At 37.8% G+C, this 22,107-nt stretch overlaps 5 protein-coding genes across 7 annotated transcripts; 3 read left to right on the forward strand and 2 right to left on the reverse strand.

Moving 5' to 3' along the window:
* Positions 1-180: 180 nt before the first annotated feature.
* On the forward strand, positions 181-7,733 carry tst (superkiller complex helicase subunit twister). Of its 2 annotated transcripts, XM_081980886.1 has the most exons (16): positions 182-438; positions 493-712; positions 760-1,230; positions 1,284-1,395; positions 1,448-1,598; positions 1,650-1,795; positions 1,848-1,976; positions 2,031-2,279; positions 5,388-5,532; positions 5,584-5,716; positions 5,769-6,142; positions 6,232-6,816; positions 6,867-7,017; positions 7,075-7,268; positions 7,324-7,458; positions 7,507-7,733. In XM_081980886.1, exons 1-16 carry the CDS (start codon positions 256-258, stop codon positions 7,717-7,719), a joined length of 3,591 nt encoding a protein of 1,196 aa, XP_081837012.1. In that variant the 5' UTR covers positions 182-255; the 3' UTR covers positions 7,720-7,733. The 2 variants fall into 2 exon arrangements, with proteins under 2 accessions (XP_081837011.1, XP_081837012.1); XM_081980885.1 differs by having other exon boundaries at positions 181-438; positions 1,848-2,279.
* Positions 7,734-8,558: 825 nt separating this feature from the next.
* On the reverse strand, positions 8,559-10,892 carry LOC145729928 (transmembrane protein 209). Its single transcript, XM_081980908.1, has 9 exons — positions 10,737-10,892; positions 10,528-10,686; positions 10,292-10,476; positions 9,898-10,235; positions 9,703-9,841; positions 9,492-9,625; positions 9,113-9,439; positions 8,845-9,057; positions 8,559-8,792 (listed from the first exon to the last, which is right to left on the reverse strand). The coding sequence occupies exons 1-9, from the start codon at positions 10,748-10,750 to the stop codon at positions 8,658-8,660; spliced, it is 1,644 nt and encodes a 547-aa protein (XP_081837034.1). The 5' UTR covers positions 10,751-10,892; the 3' UTR covers positions 8,559-8,657.
* A 149-nt stretch (positions 10,893-11,041) lies between these two features.
* On the forward strand, positions 11,042-16,472 carry LOC145729935 (PHAF1 protein CG7083). The gene is made up of 8 exons (XM_081980920.1): positions 11,042-11,281; positions 11,645-11,727; positions 11,789-11,916; positions 12,460-12,673; positions 12,731-13,105; positions 13,162-13,437; positions 13,495-13,616; positions 13,676-16,472. The coding sequence occupies exons 1-7, from the start codon at positions 11,218-11,220 to the stop codon at positions 13,576-13,578; spliced, it is 1,224 nt and encodes a 407-aa protein (XP_081837046.1). The 5' UTR covers positions 11,042-11,217; the 3' UTR covers positions 13,579-13,616; positions 13,676-16,472.
* On the reverse strand, positions 16,339-20,556 carry Mettl3 (methyltransferase like 3). Its single transcript, XM_081980909.1, has 5 exons — positions 20,039-20,556; positions 19,861-19,986; positions 19,355-19,805; positions 17,016-17,132; positions 16,339-16,956 (listed from the first exon to the last, which is right to left on the reverse strand). Exons 1-5 carry the CDS (start codon positions 20,483-20,485, stop codon positions 16,481-16,483), a joined length of 1,617 nt encoding a protein of 538 aa, XP_081837035.1. The 5' UTR covers positions 20,486-20,556; the 3' UTR covers positions 16,339-16,480.
* Positions 20,557-20,604: 48 nt separating this feature from the next.
* Positions 20,605-22,102, forward strand: LOC145729944 (store-operated calcium entry regulator STIMATE-like). Of its 2 annotated transcripts, none has more exons than XM_081980938.1 (5): positions 20,605-20,919; positions 20,971-21,131; positions 21,190-21,485; positions 21,538-21,697; positions 21,743-22,102. In XM_081980938.1, the coding sequence occupies exons 1-5, from the start codon at positions 20,774-20,776 to the stop codon at positions 21,814-21,816; spliced, it is 837 nt and encodes a 278-aa protein (XP_081837064.1). In that variant the 5' UTR covers positions 20,605-20,773; the 3' UTR covers positions 21,817-22,102. The 2 variants fall into 2 exon arrangements, with proteins under 2 accessions (XP_081837064.1, XP_081837065.1); XM_081980939.1 differs by having other exon boundaries at positions 20,613-20,919; positions 21,752-22,102.
* The last annotated feature ends 5 nt before the right edge of the window (positions 22,103-22,107 follow it).

Here is a 22,107-nt window from a genome sequence, read left to right on the forward strand (position 1 = left end):
TGATAATAATATAAAAATTATTACAAATTTGAGTTTTTAATTTAAAAAACTAGGGTATTTTCTGTTTGTTGGATTGGTATGCAGGAAGTACGGCTGACTTCAATGTCATCTATTATGACGTTTTAATTTCCCATCCTTATTTCCCTCACACGTTAACAAAGGACAAACAAAATTTGATTTTTGACAGTACATAACCTAACCCAAGTTTTCTGAAAATTTCCCAAACAAAAACAAAACTAGAACAGTTTACAGAAAATGTCTGATTTTGAGCTGCCCCCGCTTTTTCCAGATATCAGGGACCAACTGGAGAACTACCTGCTCAGGCCTGAAAACCTTCCAATTCACAAGTACGAAAGGAACCAGCAGTTTTGGGGCCGGGAGCCCGACCCCCTAGAACTCCTGGATTACGATGGAGCCCCCGTTTCCACCACGTTAAGAGTTTGTATTCATGACCACCCCCGCACGCCTAACAATACAGCTTGAACGATCCAGGTGCAACGTGATTTGGATAGTGGGGAAATTGTGGAGTTTAGAGAAGTGCCAGTAGATTCGGTGGGAGTTACTGCGCGCAATTCCATGTCGATGAGTCGAGCCCCCTTGCCTCCCGGCGATTTTGTACGAGGCAGCGCCTCATATATCCCTTTTCAGCCAGGCAGTTTTCCAGAACCTGTCCTGGATTTACCAAAATTAAATCTACTTAAAGATGACTCAGGTGAGCACTTAACGTTTTGCGTTGATATTATGCTAATATTAGTGTAGATTTGCTTAGGGTAGCACCAGGTTTCACTCATGGTCTAACATTTGACCAAGATGGGCACACAGTAATTTGTGATGAAGATGTTCCAAGTGCCACTATAAACACCCAGCAAGAAAATGTGGTCAACCTTTTAGAGTTAATACAGCAGGAACAAGATATTTTAGGAGATTTAATCCAAGTAAACCAACCAACGCAAGAGCAACAACAAGAAGTTCCACTTTTAGCTGAGGAAGAGGAAGTGTTGCCTAAAGAACCTCAAGTCCTAACACTTTCTTCTCTATCAGCTTTAAATCCACGAAATAGTAGTGAATGGGCTATTTTGCTGGATCCTAATAAGCCAGTGCTAGACTTTGAAAAGAACATTCCCAACATGGCCAAAAAGTTCCCTTTTGAACTTGATAATTTTCAAAAATTGGCTATAATGAAACTTGAGGAGCACAATCATGTGTTTGTGGCTGCTCATACCTCTGCCGGCAAGTTTACTACCACACAAAGTAACCAAACCAGTTATTATAGTTGTTTGCAGGTAAAACTGTTGTAGCTGAATATGCTATTGCTTTGTCACAGAAACATATGACCAGAACTATTTATACTTCACCCATTAAAGCACTGTCAAATCAAAAATATAGGGATTTTAAGTAAGTTTGTATACAAATTGTTAAAACTATAAATTAATGGAAATGCTCACAGGGAAGAATTCGAGGATGTGGGTTTAATTACTGGAGACTTCCAAATCAATCAAAAAGCATCCTGTTTGATTATGACCACCGAAATTTTACGGTCAATGTTGTATTGCGGCAGTGACATCACTCGTGATATTGAATATGTGATTTTTGACGAGGTATTGCCGATTTGACGTTGATTTAACCAGAATTAAGTAGTTAAAACTCAGGTTCATTACGTTAACGACCGAGACAGAGGCCACATCTGGGAGCAAGTGCTGATAATGCTGCCTAAAGATGTGTGCGTGGTACTACTCAGCGCTACAGTACCCAACACTGTGGAGTTTGCAGATTGGCTTGGTAGAACCCACAAAAGGTGAGACAAACCAAACAACTTGAACCACTTAAATTTTTTTCGAAATGTACAGGAAAGTTTACGTGATTACCACCACAAAACGTCCGGTACCCTTACAACACTTTCTCTACACTGGTAGATGGGGTGGTAGTCGTCACAACAAGTTTTTACTTCTGGACGCGGAAAAATGGATCAACGAAGGGTGGACAAGTGCAACTAATGACAGAATTGAAAATTGTTACAAACTGGTTTTTAGGTACATAAAAGCCACTGCGGCCATTGAACCGTGCCGCAACCAGAACGTCAAATTCCTGAACAAACAGCAGGAAAAAACGTTGTGGAGCGGCCTCGTCGATCATTTGGAAAAGTTCGAGCTGTTGCCGGTGGTGGTTTTCATATTTTCGCGGCAAAGATGCGACAATAACGCCGAAATGTTGTCCCACTTGAATTTGACCACACAACAGGAAAAGTCGCATATTGAGTATTTTTTTAATAAATGCATACGGTAAGTATGGGTGAAAACACGTGACCGTCGCCACTATAAATTAATGTGTTTGGGAAATTAATAATCCCAAATATTCCGTTTTGTGATAGTTGGGCCGCTAGAGGGCGTCAAAATCAAGCTTTACAAACCTTCTAAGTGATTCAACCAGTTTTGATTTAATCTTAAATAACTCAGTTAATTGAACAGTTCACCGTTTAAAGAAACATTTTTTGCTTTCACAGTTTTTAAAGATATTTTATAAATGAATTTTTTAAGTTTTTTTACTGTTTTTGGGATACTCTGTACTCACCAGCAAATTTGAGACAACCAGTGTACAATATACAGTATGGTTAGATAAGATTATTGTAGTCAGGTCAAACTATATTTTCACCTTGAATAGCTCGCTTATTTGACAGTTGAGGATAAAAAGTCATTGAAGTGAAAATTATTGTAAGCTTTTCAAAAATATGGCCGTTTAATCAGTTGCACCGTTTGGCCGCTAGAAGGCGTAAAAGTCCAACCTTTGCAGTGATTAACCACTTTTGCTTTAACCTTAAAAACTCAGTTATTTCAACAATTACGACGAAAGGTCACTGAATGTAAAATCTAGTCCAGACTTAAGGCTTTTCAACGGTGTAGTAAAATAATGTTATTGGTGTGATAGTTTGGCCGCTAGAGGGCGTCAAAGTTGAGCTTGACAGTTTTTAATGATACTTAACGGAAACGTTTGAACCTGATTAACTGCTTTATTTGACTGACATGGTATGTACTTTTACACGTCAATGGATGGCATATGAAATGAACTTTCCAGAGATATGTAACATGATTTTATCGGTTCAATCGTTTGGGCGTTAGAGGGCTTCAAAATTGACCAATGCTTTCTGTTTAATTTTCATGCACCGATTCGTTTAATCTTGAATTATTGCCTTATTTGACTGACATGATATGAACTTTTATATGTCAATGAAGTGGGCTCTTCAAAGATGTGGCTACATGAGTTGACAGTTTTTGTATTTTGGCCGCTAGAGGGCTTCAAAATTGATCAACGTTATCTGGTTAATTTTTATGCACTGTTTTATTTAAACCTTATTAACTGCCTTATTTGACTGACATGGTAGGGAATTTTATATATCGATGGATTGTCAATAAAATGCACTTTCCAAAGATATGCAACATGATTTTATCGGTTCAATCGTTTGGCCGTTAGAGGGCTTCAAAATTGACCAACGCTTTCTGTTTAACTTTCATGCACCGATTCGTTTAATCTTGAATTATTGCCTTACTTGACTGACATGATATGAACTTTTATATGTCAATGAAGTGGGCTCTTCAAAGATGTGGTACATGAGTTGACAGTTCTGGTATTTTGGCCGCTAGAGGCCTTCAAAAACTGCCTTATTTGACATGGTAGGGGATTTTATATATCGATGGATTGCCATTAAAATGGATTTTCCAAAGATCCTATATGAGTTAATACCTTCAATCGTTTGTAAATCTAAAATGGCGGTCAAAAATTGATTACTATTTTAATTTTTATACTCTGATATATTATGTTTGTACTCTTTTTTGACGAATTTGGTGTCAGGGAATCCATTATGACTCTCAGTTTAACGTTATAAAAGTCACTGAATTTGCCTATACAGGGTGGTCCAGTTTTACATGTCAATAATTCATTTTCCTGATCAATACATACAATACATCATTTTCCTGAAGAACGCTTCCTAAGGAAGACACAGACCTCCAAAGTTCAGTTTAAAAAAATCGTTTTTTTGCTACAACTGTCAGACAAATCAAATTTGGAACAAGTAATTATGAAATTACTCGTTATGTGATGTGAATGACATTCTTCAAAATTGTTTAGATGCGTCCATATAGGAGTAAAGTCTTTATTCTCTACTCTCACTGGATATTATTCAAAATTGACATTGAAAATGTTTTCTTGGGTTATTCAGCTCACAGTCAATTTAATTGAAATTTTGTTTTGCGTGAAATGGCATGTTTAAGCCGATGGAAAATGTAAAAATAGTTTTTCAAGTCTGCTATGTCAAAAACTTGGTGAAGATAACCCTAAAACTCGGTTTTCCAAGCTGAAAACAGTTTTAAAGCCCTAAAAATAGTCTAGAGTTCATTTTCATGGATCTAATGTCAATATCTTGTTTTTGAGACTATTTTCAAGACTAAAATATTGAAATGTATTTTCAAATTATGAAAACTTACTTTAAATGCAAATTTTAAGCTTTTGATGTCACTTTTCATTGGTTCAGAGTCACTTTTTGGTGTCCAAGTCAATTTTCAAGGTTGAAATGTGTGAATTTATAGTAAAAAATTCTAGATAAAGTAGTTTTTCATGGCTTCAAGTCAATTTTCACTACTAAAGTTTTTCAACTTATCTGAAAACGATAACGACTGACTGAAAGACAGTTTTTAAGTTTCTCAAGTCAATTTTTACAGTTTTCAAGTCAATTGTCAAGGCTAAAGTCTTTCAATTTGTCTGAAAACTGGTTACAAATACAATTTTTAAGCCTCTCAATTCAATTTTCACCGTTTGAAAGTAAATTTACTGGTTTCTAAGTCAATTTTCAAAACTTTCAAGTCTTTCAATTTGTCTAGAAACTATGAAAACTGGCTACAAAGACTTTTTTAAGCTTCTTAAGTCGATTTTCACCGTGACAATATTTTTTTAACTTAATAACTCAATTATCTCGTAAACGAAGTTTCAAATCAGAATTTTATAAGAGATACTTAGTTTGTCAAGTTCTGTGTTCAATTGAAGAAGTAAAACTGAAATTTTTGAAAAATATCCAGGGACGTAGAGAATAAGGCAGAAAAATTAAAACCATCTTTCTGTATTTACACCACTGGACAGTTTCGACCAACGTCATTAACATCACATAATGAGTATTAATTTCATATGTATTTGTTCTAAATTTGATTAAAATTCCTCCAGCGGTCTGACAGTAATGACAAGAAACCGATTTTTTAAACTGAACTTTTATGGACTGTATTTTCCTTGGGAAGCATTTTTCAGGAAAATGGCATAATGAATGTTAACTTATTTTTTGGTGGGCTATCGAATCCACGACCACCCTGTACATACAAAAAGGTACTTCATCAATGATTTTGCTTTAGGTCATTAAAAGAACCCGATCGTGTGATTCCCCAAATAGTAAAAATGAAAGAGATCTTAAGCAGAGGTATTGGAGTGCATCACAGTGGCGTACTGCCAATAGTGAAGGAAATAGTTGAAATGCTCTTCCAGCGCGGTTTAATCAAGGTACTTTAAAACAATTTCGTAAATCCTGAAACAAACGAGAACTTTATATAGATTCTGTTCGCTACTGAAACTTTTGCAATGGGCGTTAACATGCCCGCCAGAACTGTCATATTCGATTCAATTAGGAAACACGACGGTATCGAAATGCGGAATTTACTGCCTGCTGAATACATCCAAATGGCTGGTATGTACGTTTGCAGGCTCAGAGTATGACTGAGTGAATGTGGATCATTTAGGTAGGGCGGGTCGGCGTGGCAAAGACGAAAAAGGTACCGTTTTGTTGTTGTGTAAACTGGCCGTGCCACCGGAAACGGAGCTGCGCAACATGATGACCGGCAAACCGAACAAGTTGGTGAGCCAATTTCGGCTCACTTACGGTATGGTGCTCAGTTTGTTGCGCGTCGAAAGTCTCACCGTTGAATTGATGATTTCCAAGAGTTTCGGCGAAGCCGATCATCAAAAAAACGTGGCCGATTTGGAGTCCGAACTGCGTAAAATCCAAACTGACTTAGAGGAAATCTGTAAACAACAGCTTAGCGGTTATTTGCTACCTTTGGTCAAGTTTTACGAGTGTGCAAGCTCGTACTTGCGACAGAGAAACGAAGTTTTGGTAAGTAAATTATGATGATCAATATGTTTCACAAAAATCCACTACCAACAGCTGTAGTCTTCTGTTTGATTTAACTTCGCATTTTATAGCCGCAAGTAATGGCGTTTTCCAAGGTGCAAAAACTGCTAATACCTGGAGGACTGGTGTTAGTAACGCAAAAGGGTCACGTCAACAAACTGGCTTTGATTCTGTCCAAGAAAACTGCAGGATTCCGCGTTCTGGTGCTGTGCAACCCACAAAACGATCCGGAACAACTCGAACGCAACGATTTGTGGTGGCAAATGTTGGGTTTGGCTAGGGAAAAGATGTTTGCGCCCTCCGGTTCCCCAGGCCATACTGTTCTAACCGTGACCGCTAGCGACATCTTTGAAATATCCGCTAAAAGCGTGAAACTAGACCTGAAACTGGTGGAAGCAGATTGGGACAAACGTCAACAGGACCGATTCAAGTTTGACCCGCCCGGTCAGACTTGCGCCCAAGCGGTCCACGAGCTGCTCAAGTTAACTGTTAAAGCCAACGAGACTAATAAAGCGGCTTTGGAGTTTCAACACTTTATCAGCGATCTCAAAGTCAACGAGCAAAATTTGTATCACGCTCTTAAAGACATGTACGTAATTAAAGACAGAATGCTGGACCATTTACCCAGCACTCGTATACCCAACTTTGAAGAACAGGTAATGATTAGTTAAGTTTGTTGTACGGTGTTGCCTCATTTTGTTGGTAGTTTGCTGCTGTGTTTGAACGGAAATTTTTGGAAGAAAAGAAAAGCAACTTGGAGTTCCGTCTGTCAAACGCCAGTCTCACTTTGTACCCCGACTATCGGAAAAGAATTGAACTACTACAAAAATTGGGTTATGTGGATGCAAACAACACTGGTTAGTTGCAATAAGTTGGTATCTCTCAGATTCGTTAATAATTAAAGTTTTTTTCAGTGAAATTAAAGGGTAACGTGGCTTGTGAAATGGGTATGAACGAACTACTTATAACGGAACTGGTGGTTGATGACATTTTCACCGAGTTGCAACCGGCTGAAGTGGCAGCCCTGCTGTCCTCTCTGGTATTCAGAGCAAAGACCCGAAACGACTCCACCGACTACGAAGAAGAACTCACTCCTAAACTTAAAGAAGTTTGTTCAAAATACTTCTCCAATCCAACTTTCTTTCTAGTGCAGTTTTAATTAGGGCATACAATTAATCAAAGATGTGCACGCGAGAATTGGCAACCTCGAACTAGAACTAGGAATACAAACTGAAGAATTCCAGACCGACTTGAATTTCGGACTGGTTCACGTGGTCTACAGATGGGCAAACTCTGAGGTAGGTTCCGCTCCTTAGAGGCTGGATAAAATCAGTTTGAATTTCCAGCCGTTCGCTGAAATAATGAAGCTCACAGACGTCCAAGAGGGAATAATCGTAAGGTGTATACAACAGCTGAACGAAACCATTATGGACGTGCGTGACGCGGCCAAAATTATCGGCAACCCCGCGTTAAAAACCAAAATGGAGGAAGCGTCAGTCGCTATTAAACGTGACATAGTGTTTGCCGAAAGTTTGTACACGCAAGATGAGAAATTTTGATTTTGTTTCCGAAAGATTTTCGTTTTTCTTTTACCTCAATGTTGTGTTGTTATGGTAAGTTAATTGGTGTTCTACAAGTCTACAAGTTTCTACCCAGCCTAGTGGGTATAGTGTGTGATTTGTAGAGGATGAAATTTCCTATAAGTTTTCTTATTTACACTTTTTTGTAGGTCCTCAAGTAACGGAGCTAAGTTTAGTCGAAATGGAGTTAGTTTAAAAAAAGCAGTTTGTGCACCCTGTCACTTTTTGTCTTGTAACTCCTTAAGGAGGCCCTTAAAGGCGAAAACTACTTAATACAATCTTGTAGAGGATGAAATTTCCTGCATCTTAGTTACACTTTTTTGAAGCTCCTCAAATAACGGAGCTACGCTCAATGGGCCTATCCCACAAAATCAAAAAACTAATTTTTCATATTCTTGAAGAAAAAATTATGGTCGTAAATGTTCCTACATTAGTTTGAATTTGTCCATTAAATTTAAAAGATTGCTTTGGCGCGCATGTGTCGTACGTAATTCTGGACGATTTTATTGGCTGTTGCACGCCATCTGTTTCACTTCTTGTCGCTGATTGGTTGATAGTGTAGTACGTCACCGGCGGCGGACGTTTTAAACATGAGATTAATGTAGTTTTTATCGTCATTTTTTTTCTATTTAGACTTAATATTTTTGAAAACAAAAAAATACGGGTATAATATTTTCAATCCGTCTTTGTAGTTATGAAATAAAAAAAAAATTGTGGGACAGGCCCATTGAAATGGAGTTAGTTTTAAAACACACTCTGTCCAATCACAAACTACAAGTTCTCTGCAACGTTGCCAAAAACTTTCTCATACTAAACACTTATTCATTAGGCTTATTTAATAATCAAATTGGCACAGAAACACTTACAAAGTAAACACATTCACAATAATGAGATCCTTAACGTGTAAAAAACCTAGACTATTCATTAACGCCGATAACCCACAACATGTTCAAACCGGCCCGGCCTAAGTTGACTCGACCTAGCATGCCTTGCTCCTTCTTATTCACGTGATAGATGAAGAACAACACGCTATGGAAGAGATTGTTGTAGCCCTGAAATCCGTTTGATTTGACAAAGTGTGAGTATTTTATGTGATTCAACTACCTTGACCATTTCATAGACTTTTTCTCCGACCACCACGCGATAATGGGGCGGTTTCTCGGTTAATTCCTGTATAAACAGGCTGGATGAGGTTAGAACTGGCATTTTATCGGTGGCTTTGAGGTAGTAGTGTGAACTAAACGCTTTAGCGTCTGGCAAGTTAGGGGATGGCATTAATTGCGTGTCCAAATATGAGGCAAACAAGTGCATCACAATCTGTGTGTTTAACGGGATATTCAATAATAATAAATTGTTATTTTATTAGACATACTGCGCAATCAGTGGGTAGAGAGTCCTCCCAGTCTTTCCCATTAAAATATCCTCCAGAATTCCATTTAAATTCACTCATGCAGCCTCCTCTAGTCAGTTCCCGAATACGTTTCACCACATACTCCTGATTGGTGTGGACTTCTAAAAAGGGGATAATGGGGGACAGGGAGGGGATGAAATGAGAGATTTGACTGGTCGTTGCAGTTTTGCGCAACCGATCCAAACCAACGGCGCCAATTTTCATGTCAGACATGTTGTGCTTTTCCAGAGCTTCGTTGATCGTTTCGATTTCGAGCACTAGACGTTCCAGTATTGTTCTCGATATCCACTGGTATTCGATAGCGCTTTAAAACTAATCAGTTCAACCAAATGGTACTTACCATGCGTAAGTTTTCGTTCCATTGGGTGAGTGCGACCGTGTCCACGTTGATTCCGGTCCAGACCTCCAAAACTGGTACAGTGCCGCTGGATTTATCGTCTGACTTTGTGGAAGGACTACCACTTAGTTTTTTAGCTGTAAAAAATATAGTTAAGTATGGCAACACTGCTGGTGATGACTTTCTCAGTGGGTTTGTGTAAAAAAGCTCTTACTGGGTGAAGGTGATGACAATTGATAGGTGCAACTTTTCAAAAACTCTGACATGTCTGCTGCTGTTCTAGTTACTGGGTGGCTCCAAAAAGAACTCAACAAATTATTACCAGTTTGTACCTTATTTTCAACTGCATTCACCTGAAACATCCACAATTTTAACTTCTCCCTTCCACCCATCATTTTGTACAACCCACATCTTCCTCCTCCTCATCTTCTGTATGTTCTACATCAAATTCAGACTCAATTTCCTCATTGGCATCCTCAAACTCTGCATGGCTCTCACTTTCAGGCGCCTCCCTAGTTGTCAATGAGCTCCATGTTGACTGATTGGTGTAGTTAACCCTCATACTGTCACCCATTGACAAGTCAGAGCGCCAACTTAAAGCTGTCATATTTAAAGGGGTTTGTTGCTGAGGTGATGATTTTGATCGCCAGCTCAACGCTGTCATGTTTAATGGTGTGTTGCTTTGTAAAGGGGTAGCCGACTGTTTAAGGGGTGACTGCCCTGGACTGATTAGAGTGTAATTTGGATCTGGTAACCACAAAACTATTAAAACACTGGATATTCACTTTTTAGGGAGTTTGTACCGGAATCCTTGACTCCTAAGAGCTTTTTCTGCTCCGCAGTAACTGGTATCATCTCTTTTGAAGTTGAAGTGAAGTACAGACGAACAATGCGTCCAAAATAGAAGAAAACATTTAAAGTAAACACAATGGTCAAGGAGTACTCAATGTAGTGGAAGAAACTCATCTCCAAAGGGCAGGTTTGCGATCTGTTTTGTTTAATCTAAGAAACTGTTCTAACTCAAAGTTTTCTTACTTACAAATCATAGACTACAATGGCGAGCAAAACGGTGTTAATGGCAAACCACCACAGGCTTTCCTTGAGTCTGTGCCTGTTTTTGTTTAGGATCAGGCTGCGTTCCAACACTGCCGACTTGTTATAGGACTGATTCAAATCACTTGGTAAGGTGCGGTTAGGGCTGAAACGGTTTTAAGTTACTATGACTGGAGTTTGGTTGAGAGTTTTTACCTGAAAGAAGCCATTCTTTGGTTTATTCACTTAAGAACTAAGCTAAAAGAACAGTGGAAGTGACAAAACGGCGCCCCCTTTTTAATTTTCAAAAAAGACCTAACCTCTAACTAAAAAAAATCAATAACCAACTTTAATGACAACTGACAGTTAAATTGTCGTTCTCTTTCTACTCCCTACAAAACAAACAGAGATGCAAAATTCTTGACCAATCCTAAACCAGTATTCCTACCAATCTCCTGTTGTTTTTGACCAGCTGATTGAATTTCCTTATGCACTCCGTTCGTAAGGACGAGATTCGTCAACGTGCGCATGACAATCAGCTGTTGTTTACTTGACAGGTCCCCCCTGTAATCAAAATGGCGCTATAAGTGAATCCAGACAAAGAACTGGAAGTGTTTATAAGGCTAGAAATCGAGCGAAATCGAGTGATTGTGTAGTTGACTAAGTGAAAAAGACATTTTGGAACGTCCCGTTAAAAATGCTGGAGCTCGAGGTCGTGCCAGAACGTTTATTAGGCTGTGAACAGTGGGAGTTTATTTTAGGTGGGTACCCAAGTGCTTGGAGTGTCACCCTAAATAATATGCGTTTTATTTATATTTTGCGTTGTAAACAATGCATTTTTCTGCTACAAACTGACCAGTTTGACTCATTGTCAGATAGGGCTGGCGGTAGTTAAATTAATTAGCTAATGCAGAAATTCATGTCAACTATGCAAACTTTTGTCCTTGCCAAGTGTGGTATTAAATAACATTAGGTAAACAGCTTTTATGTACAGTGCCAACACAAAAAAAACAGGTGGACAAGTCACACACAAAAAACTCATTATCAGCTGATTCATATCTGTAACTTGTTATTGTTAATTGACTATTAATTAAGAAACCATGTCACAGTTAGAACTTTTACAGGAATGCACTTTTCCCAAGCTGTGGCCATTATACAAGCACAAATTGGAACTATAAAGGGTGTCCAAGTGCTGTACAATGATGCTGTAAGTAGTAATTTGTTTTGGTAAACACCCAGTATAATAGCAGTGGGTTTTTTTTCTGTAGAAACCTTTAGAAATAGACCTGGTTATTAATTTGCCCCAGGATGGAATCAGATTATTTTTTGATCCAGTTTCCCAAAGACTTAAAATCATCCTTATCTACAATATGAAGTTGGTTAAACTGAAATACTGGTAAGTTGCCGAGTAGTAGAATAGAAAGCTCCATCTAGTGTGGGCAAGTGTGAAGATAATATAAGGGTAATCACCTAGTCACAGGGTTGCCACATCTTTGTCAAATTTTCCTGTCAAAATAAAAAAAATCCCTTCTGTTAAGCTAACAGTGATGTCCTTATTTGACACGCGCTAACCTGGTTATTATGACAGCTAGAAGGTTTGTTCAAACGTCAAAATGTAGCCCAAAGCTTCTGCTTTTTTTGTCAAGAGTTTTTCTGAAAAAAATGCTCATAACTGAGATAACCAGCCTAGAATACTGTTGTGCACCCTAAAGTTAGTATTACACTCTTCCACAGATTTCGAAGGTCAACTTAAACTATCCCAAAAAGGGGTAGTTTTTCCAGTTAAAAATATCCCCCAAAAAAAAATTATTCCTCTATTTGATCATGTGACTACAGCAAACTTTACCTTTGGTGTTCAAGAGTTTAAAAAAAATGTCATGTGACCTTACATTTTGATCATGTCATGTGACTAAACTGAACTAAATAATTTTTTTGACAGCGGCCTGACATTTAACTCACCCGAATTGTTGCCCTCAATTGAGCAGATAGAGCATTCGTTTGGTGCCACTCATCCTGGCGAGTACGACTCGGAAAAACAGGTTTTTACCTTGAATTTCCGCGGTTTGAGTTTTTACTTTCCGGTCGACTCCAAGTACCAAAAGGGCAGCACGCACAATTTGGCATCGCTGCAATTCCCGCCCGGAAATAGTCCGGTAAGTTTGTGGTGAGGTTATGACTGTGTATTAGGTTTGACATTGCGGCGTTGCCAGGTGGTGTCCCGTATGGCTATCTATTCGGGGTCGAGCGTGGACAGCGCCACCGCCCCCGAACTGCCTCTCAGTTGTTATCAGGGCCAGCTTTACCTCGAAAAGGCGGAGATTCTTAGGGGAGACAGTTACACTAAAGGCATCAAACTGAGTTTGTTGTCCGGGAATAATAACCGGATTATTGATTCTACGGTGTTGCGTTTCGAACGGAAAATACTGTTGGGTCAGTCCGCGCAGGATATCAGTTCCGCTATAGGAGCGCCATCTAGAGTGTTTTACAAAAGCGAAGACAAAATGAGGATACACGCGTCCAATGCTCAGAGACGAGTGACCACCAATAGGAGCGATTACTTTTTTAATTATTTCACTTTGGGTCTGGTGAGTTGTCCTGTTCAGCTTTTAACCGGATTGTATGATGGTTTTTTTTTGGGTAGGACGTGTTATTCGACGCCCGATCGCATTTAGCCAAAAAATTCGTCCTTCACACCAACTATCCGGGACACTACAACTTTAACATGTACCTGCGGTGCGAATTTGAACTGCCACTAGACGGCGCCACCGTTGTAAACGCCTACTCCAACTGGAACGAAGTGTGCAAAAAGTTGACACCCAGCGAACGGCCGGTGGTACTTAACCGTGCCAGTTCGACCAACACCACCAATCCGTTCGGTAGCACGCTGTGCTACGGTTTTCAGGACATTATTTTTGAGGTTAGCGTTGTGTTGGTACCGTTTACAACTTGCGGAGTTTGACAAATGTTTTGACAGGTGATGCCCAACCACTACATTGCCTCGTTGAGCATTTACGGTGATGGCAGACCGGTACAACAGCAGGTTTTGAGGCAGGCGTGACAGAGGCTCTCCGCCACCTACCTTATTCTAGCAAACAGGTGATTTGTGTTAGTTAACTTTTCGTTTGTCTTTGTGACATTTGACAGTTTTTGATTAGGTACTGGCAACCGATAAACGAACTCGCCTACTAACAACTATATAGTGCCCGTATCGATTGTATTTAGCGTGGAAATCGCGACACAGGTCGGCAAATTGGGAAAAAAAAGTTTCAAAAAAATACAAAACTCCAGAAAAGTCATAAAAAAATACGCTTACGTTTAATTTATAGCCGAAATCAAAGTAAAATGGGAAGACAACAATACAAATGTTTTGACTGTAGATTTGTTCTAACCGAGAGTAATTCTAGTAATTTTTGAATATCAAATTAAAGCTGGCAACATTGTAAAAGCATGGGGGCACAAGTCAAAAACAGTCATGTGACCATAAAAATGGAGTTTCCACTATGAACATTCGCTTAAACTTATTCAGACAGTGGTAAAACCTGAAATAGTAAAATATACATTACGTGACTAAAAATGCAATTTTTGAGCTGGCAACACTGTATGTGTCACGTGACTTTGGAAATGCAAATTTTGGATCACATGACTATAGAAAAGTAGTTTGTACTGTGACTTTTTAAAATGCAATTTTGAACCTGGCAACGCTGTACTGGCCAAGTGACCCTAGTCAAAAACGGTCACATGACTATAGAAAAGTAGTCTGAATTACAAAAATGTTCAAAATCCGATTTAAACAGTTACGAAGGCAAAAATTGTAAAATACAAGTTACTTGACCGAAAAATGGTAACTTTTGAGCTGGCAACATTGTAAATGCATGACTAGCGGAAAACAGTCACGTGACCTTAAAAAAAAAGTAATGTGGGCTGTGAAAATTTGCTAAATCATGTTTAGAGAGTGGTCGGAGTTTCCATGGTAAAATACACGTCACGTGACTATGGAAATGCAATTTTGGATCACATGACTATAGAAAAGTGGTTTGTAATACAAAAATGTTCAAAATCCGATTTAAACAGTTACGAAGGCAAAAATTGTAAAATACAAGTTACTTGACCGAAAAATGGTAACTTTTGAGCTGGCAACATTGTAAATGCATGTCGGCACTAGTCAAAAACAGTCACGTGATCAAAAAATCATTCACTTTAACTACCAATAGTTCAGAAAACGTTCTAATCAGTTTTCAAAAGTATTTGTATCGTTTTTGTTCACGCAGCCGCATTTAACGACGATAAAATTACGGTAATAGGTCTGTTCGCAGAGAGAATCTCCAACTAGTAATCAGAGAAATATCCATTGGTCACAAGTCATAATACGTCATAGTCACGTGAGCATTCAACCACTCAGGGATTGCTTCTGCGAACTATCTTGTTGTCTTTGTCACATTTATATGTTACGTCATTCCATTGTACTTTGATTTTTTACATACATACAGGTATGCAAGTTTCAATAATACTCCTAAGAAACATGGTAAGAAAAGAGAGAGAGATTAAAAAAACCAGTGAGTTAGACAAAGATAGCGACAAACTTCCTAGATGAGGTGAGTCAGTTATTGTTTAACTGTCCAATTACGTCACATCCGTTTCGACAAACTGACACACCTCCCTTGCTATTTGTTTATCTTTGTCCAGCTCATTGATTTGTAATGGTTTCTCTCATCGCCAGTTTTTTGTGTAAATTTGAAATTTTTGTACTTGTCTAGATTTTCTCTTATTCTTTAATTAATTGGTTAAGTGTATGAGTGTATAAGGTGAACTGTGCGTTTACCTAGTTCAATTTAGTGTCGTTATCTGTAAGAAATTGATGCTTACGGTAACACTTCGTGTTGTAAATTAGCATTGCAAAGCAATTTGGTCTGTCAAAAGTCGCCATTTTGAATTATTGTTTTGTTTGTTTTCAAGCTGAAATTTGTTTTTGTAATTTTTCAACGTTGTTTTTAGTAATATCAGAAGAAAACCCAGCTTTCTGGTAACTTTAAAACTTTCATGTAAACAGAAGATTGTTTTTAATTTACTGACATTGAACAGGAAACAGTCAGAAACACTCTTTCTGTCCACCCTGTATTATTTCTTGTCTTCACTTTGTGTTTTACAACCTAATTTATCAAGTTCAAGAACTCTAAGCCTCAATTTCTGGCACAAATTACACAGAACAGCATTGCAGAGCAAAAGACCGTAGTACTGCCAAAAATCCAAAAAAAAAACTACCTTGAAAGAAAGAAAAAGACAATAAATTTATTAGTACTACAGAAAAAGTGCACTGTCTCAGTACTGCGGTCTTTTTTTAGTATTAAAACTGGTAAAATACACAGAACTAGGGCAAACCAACACCCCTTAACAGTTTAAGTGTAAAATGGTTTTATAAACCGGCCCCGTTTGTAGGAATTCTTGTAGTCTTGTTAACTTATTGTAAACTCGGTAGGTCATCATTATAAAATGTAAGTAAGTGTATCATTTTATATATGAAACAGCTCTGTAACCCGTATTTTGTAACTATTTAAACGAAATTTTGTATAAACGTCTTATTTTGTGTCTTGTTACAGGGATTTTTTTGTAGAAATTTCAGTTAGATGATACCTTTCCAATGCGGTTCACATTTTTTAACTTATTATTATTTTAAGGCTATTTTGGAAACACTTTTAATTTGTAATTGTTTTGTTTGGTGATTAGGATAGTAGTGATCCATTTTATTATGTTATTGTTGAGAGGCCCACTGTAATGATTTTGAGTTTGTTTTTAAGCATATGAGATAAACATAAAAACACTCTTTTTCTGTCAAATCAAACCTCACGATCGGTGATATCTTTACTAGATCTCATATTATTCATCTATAAGTTTGTACATAACCTATTTACTTGACTTTAAAACATCAATCTGAAAATATAAGTGAATTTATTAATATCACGATTTTAGTGGCTATTTTCTGGTGGTGGGCCCATGCAATTGCCGGTCGGGTATCTTTTCTTGAAACTTTCAATCAAGTCCTGATCGAGCAACCTAATCCCGTTCACCTGGTTGCCTAAAGTGATCCAGTTCGGTTGGATGTTGTGCGGCCGTCCGAACAATTCAATTTTTCTCGTTCCCGGCGATAATCGTTCAATCATCCCGTAAATTTCGTCCGGTTTGTGACTGGTGGCGCGCACTTCCGCCACTATGACGTCAGAATCGAGTCCTCGATTCAAATCCTTAGGATTCCCCTTCATTCCGACCAGACAGTGCTCTTTGCCGTGATTGAGCCAATGACCGGTACGGCCCGTCCTGATGATTCGTTGCAGCTGATTGGTCTTGACCCAAATGATTTCGTCCACTCTTTCGTAGCCCCACAGTTTCAGACACTCTCGCCCCAGTTCCATGGCCCTTCCAGTCACCCACAGGAAAATCAAACCTGCAGTTTGTCGTTATTAATTTCAGATTACTTTATTAGGCTAAACGAGATGGAGGCACCTTCGTCCTGCAATTGGGGAATGCCCAACTGACGCATTTCGTCATCGGACATTGTTCCGTACGGTAGTTCCATGTGTATGTCCCAAGGTGGGTCAGCCATAATTACCGCAAATTTACCTTGAAATTTTGTATTGTTTTACAGGATGAAACCTTTTAGCTTGGATGTGAAAAGAGTTAATGGAACGTAATTTGACAGTTCATTAACAAAAAAACGACGTTTGACAAGTTACCCCATAAAGAGAGTAAAAGCCCCCCTAATAGAGAAGGGATTCAAGAAGGAAGGAAAAAGACATTGACAACTGTCATGTGACGTCACTGCATTCATAAGTGAATTGTCAAATGAGAAGGTTTTTAAATATCGTCTGTTAACAGTTTGACCGCTATTTTAACTATTTCTTCGTCAATGGTTTTATCCTGTTAGAATTTGCACTTTGACAGTTTTAATTCAATTTTTTTTAGGATCACGTGCTTTACTTAATTTGAATTTTGACAGTTTAAAAGTTTAACTTTGAGTCAAGTAACTGCTTTAATAATTTTAAAACTGTTTTTTTTCCTTGACAGCTTGAATTTGACGTCGCAGATATTTTTCAAATTCTAAACTGTATTGTTAAGATCACGTGACTGTATTGACTATTTTTAAGCATACGTTTTTGTATCCTGTTGACATTTGAACTGTGACAGTTTTAAATTTAATTTTTTAGTTGTCACCTGACTGTTTTACTGAATTTAAACTTTGACAGTTTCAATTTGACGTTTCGCAACATTTTTTCGTTTAAAATTGTATTAATCAGTGTCACGTGATTTTTTTTATCTGAACCTTGACAGCTTCAATTTGACGTCCCAGATAGTTTTCAAGTTCAAAACTGTATTCATTAGGGTCACGTGACTATTTTTTAAACTGTTTTTTTCAATTCGAACTTTGACAGATACAATTTGACGTCTAAGGTAATTTTCAAGATCAAAACTGCATTATTCAGTCAGGTGACTATTTTAATGAATTTTAAACGCAATTTGAACTTTGACAGTTTCATGTTATTTTCTTGACAGTTTAAATTTGCCGTTCACAACATTTTTAAGTTTAAAACTGCATTACTTGAGGTCACGTGACTGCTTTAATTATTTTAAAACTCAATTTGAGCTTTGACAGCTTCAATTTGACGTCCCAGATAGTTTTCAAGTTTTCAAAACTGTATTCATTAGGGTCACATGACTATTTTTTAAAAATTTTTTTTTCAATTTGAACTTTGACAGAAATTTGACGTCTAAGATAATTTTCAAGGTCAAAACTGCATTATTCAGTCAGGTGACTATTTTAATGAATTTTAAACGCAATTTGAACCTTGCCAATTTCAATTTATTTTCTTGACAGTTTAAATTTGCCGTACTCGAGGTCACGTGACTGCTTTAATAATTTAAAAACAACATTTTTTTCAATTTGAACTTTGACAGCTTCAATTTGACGTCCCAGATAGTTTTCAAGTTCAAAACTGTATTCATTAGAGGTGACTATTTTTGAAATTTTGTTTTTTTTCAATTTGAACTTTAACAGATACAATTTGACGTCTAAGGTAATTTTTAAGGTCAAAACTGCATTATTCAGTCAGGTGACTATTTTAATGAATTTTAAACGCCATTTGAACTTTGACAATTTCAATTTATTTTCTTGACAGTTTAAATTTGCCCTACTTGAGGTCACGTGACTGCTTTAATAATTTAAAAACAACATTTTTTCAATTTGAACTTTGACAGCTTCAATTCGACGTCCCAGATAATAGGGTCAGGTGACTGTTTTAATGAATTTTAAACAGAAAATGTCATATTTAACTTTGAAAAGTCTGTATAAATTACATTTAAACAGTTGGAACAGCAGAAATTGAAAAAACACGTCACGTGATTGTCACAATTTAATTTTGGAACTAACAACGCTGTAAAGTTAAATTGACACCTGTCAACAACTGTCATGTGACCCGACAAAAATCGTTTTTTTCCTAGAGAAATCTGTAAATTACATTTCAGCAGTTGAAAAAGCTGAAATTGTAAAAGCAGGTCACTTGATCTTAACAATTTAAATTCGCAGCTGGCAACACTGTAAAGTTAACTTAACACCTCTCAACAACAGTCATGTGACCCGGAAAATGTCATTTTTAACCTAGAAAAGTTGCTGAAAAATTATTTTGTTTTAAAATTTTAAAACAAAACAATTTGAACTTTGACAGTTTGATGACAGAGAGAGGGCTTTCAGCTTGCTGCTTTTTTTGACCAATCACAATCAATGGTGTAATTTACCCAAATACTGCATATTATAGTACTTCCCTAGTAAAAGACAAAACATCACTCACCTAGAACTGTCATATCCAAATATCTCAAATCACACTGAATCCATTGTGGTGGATATAAAGTGGTACTTTCCACACGACCGACTGCTGGCAAACGTGACGAGGACAGTTGACTGTCGCGATTCTGTCCCGCTCTATCCACTTCGTAATGGACGTATTTACAAGTGTCCATATGGAAACAGGTGTTCAAAAATGAACAATCCCCCAGTGACTCATCAGTGTGTTTTTGTATGATTTTTTTAAAGTGTAACTTTTTGCATTCGGCAATGCCGTTTTTCTCGCAGTCCATTTTGGTCCCTTGCGGACAAAACTCCATTAGTTGTTTGCCGCCCTGCGATTTGAAACGTTCGGTCAGGGAACGTTCCTTTGCTGTGGGTTTACTGAGCAAATCCAGGATTTCCTCCCCGATTTTCTTGGTTTCTTTTTCTTTCGTCGAAGGCATTGACAACAGTGACTGTATTTAATACATTTCAATTAACAATCGAAATAAAAAATTGCCTGATACATACCAAAATATCAGTTTTAGGCTCCTTTTTGTCTTTTTTGCGTTCCTCTGGCTCCTCCACCTTTTCACTTGTCTCCTCCCTCTTTCGTTTACCAAGCCCATCACTAAACTCTGCAATCATTGCGTTAACCTACAACTTCATGATGCATTACCATATACACAACTCTACAGGGTGTGACAACCTTAGAAACTTCCACAGACACCACATCCAAAGTGTTAATCCCATCTTTAACCAATTCATTGACCACAATCAGTTTTTGGGTCGCAAATTTCTGCAGTAAATTGCACACGTGCTTATGCGAAGTGCTTCGTTTCAAAGTATTTTCAATGATATCAACTAAATCGCTGGAGGAAATAGGGATTTGCAGTGTGACGTCTGCTAATTCTTTTAACAGTTGCCTCTCCAGTTCCGGGTCTACTTTGATTAAGTCTTCCGTGGTGGATTGGGGGTCACTTTTTGTCTCATCTTTAGTTGACAGGGGGGTACTGGACGACTGGGGCTCACTTTTAGAGGTAGTCAAATTGAAACTAAGAATGTCCTGGCGTTCTTTTTTACGTTTTTCCAAACGTTCGCGTAAACTGTTTCGTTTCCTTTGAACCGCCTGGATTTCCTCCCAAGCGTCCGACATTTTTTACAAAACTGAATTAAAACTTATTTAATTGTTTACTATTTACATTCCACTGTTATTGTAGTCTAACCTCAAATTTTTGAAAGTCAAAAATGTCAGCTGTCAGTTTTAAAGTGTCTGACGTATAAATAAATACGTCACTTTTTTCAAGTTTCTTTTACAAATAATAGTTTAATTATTCATGGTTTTATCTTTATCCTATTTAACAAAATCTAATTAATAAATGTTACCAAAGTCCCCATTTCCAAGTTAACCGAGTTAAAGTGTACAAAATGTGAAACGGTAGTAATGAACGAGACGATGATTGGCAAAATGGGGTCCCGCACTTACAGAGGAGGCCTACATTGCGACAAAGATGCCCTTACTGATATGTTTGGTTGGTTTTTGCAAGTTCTTTTGGCCGCTTTAGCTTTCACGTGCCTTATAGCCAAACGGTAAGTGTTTGCCTAGGCTAGAAACATTGGTAAACCAAGGTGGTTTTGAAGGTTTTGTGAGCCCCGTTTACACCGCCGATCTTGGCTGATCTGGTTCTATGACACGTCCAAACAAGGCCTGGGAGCCATGGCCATTCATTTGGCCAATGTTTGGCTGGCCAGCCAGTATCAAGGTGATCCTTGCACCTGGTACTTGATTAATTTCCTCCTAGGTAAACCCAGTTAGTTGGTGCAAATTTTTTGAAAAATTTTAAAAATAATTTATTACAGACTCGTCCCTAGGGTTGTTAATAGTGTTTGTAGGAATTCGAACTTGTCAGTATTTGGCAAGAACCAAAGGGTGGGAGGCTATAAACTTTGGGGAGTATGGTAAGCCCCCAAATGTGCACGCTTGGTTAGCCCAGTGCTGTTTGTATGTGGGGCTTATGGTGATTGTTAAAGTGTCCATAACTCTATTTATGCAACTGGACTTTTGGGAGAATGTCAAAGACTTTATACTTAGTCCTATAGATAACCAGAAAGTGGAGTTGGCTTTTGTTATGTTGATAATTCCATTTTTTATTAATGTGAGTTTTGAAGGTAGTCTAGTGGCTCAAAGATGAGCTGGTTTGTTTGTAGATGTTAATGTTTTGGGTCACTGACAATTTCTTGATGTACCGGGACCCATCCAAACGGCGAAGGAATAGTTCAGAGGTTGGTTTGCTTGAGAAGGCAAAAGTAAAGTATCGCAACCTGAGAAAGAAAAAGTCTGGCTCAGAAAGTGACATTTTACTGTCTGGTAAGTGTTCAGTCATCATTTGTGCGATTTAATTCAATTTGACAGCTTCTCTAGCTGACGATGAACTGTTAGATCCAGAGCACGTGCCTATTATAACAAGGGGGGCCATTCAGGCTTAAAAATAACTGCTTCAGTGCCAAACTCGTTACCGTCACCCCAAAAAGTGATACAATATTATTAGGTTAAGGTGTTCTGCAGTAACAAATGTCTCTCTATCTGAAAAGGAGTATCACACAGGACTAAATGAGATTTTAATGTTGTTTTTCCAGAACAATTTAGATTTTAAGCTTAATACCAAATAGTGTACCATATCTCAGCTTTTAAGGAAATTGTTTAGATTTAAGGCCTTTAAACTGGGCAAACAATATTGTTAAGCAATGGATAAGAATATATTTTTCTTAATTACTTTT

This window comes from Ips typographus, linkage group LG5 (genome assembly GCF_016097725.1).
Source record: "Ips typographus isolate SLU linkage group LG5, UJ_Ityp_2.0, whole genome shotgun sequence".
Taxonomy (NCBI): Eukaryota; Metazoa; Arthropoda; class Insecta; order Coleoptera; family Curculionidae; genus Ips; species Ips typographus.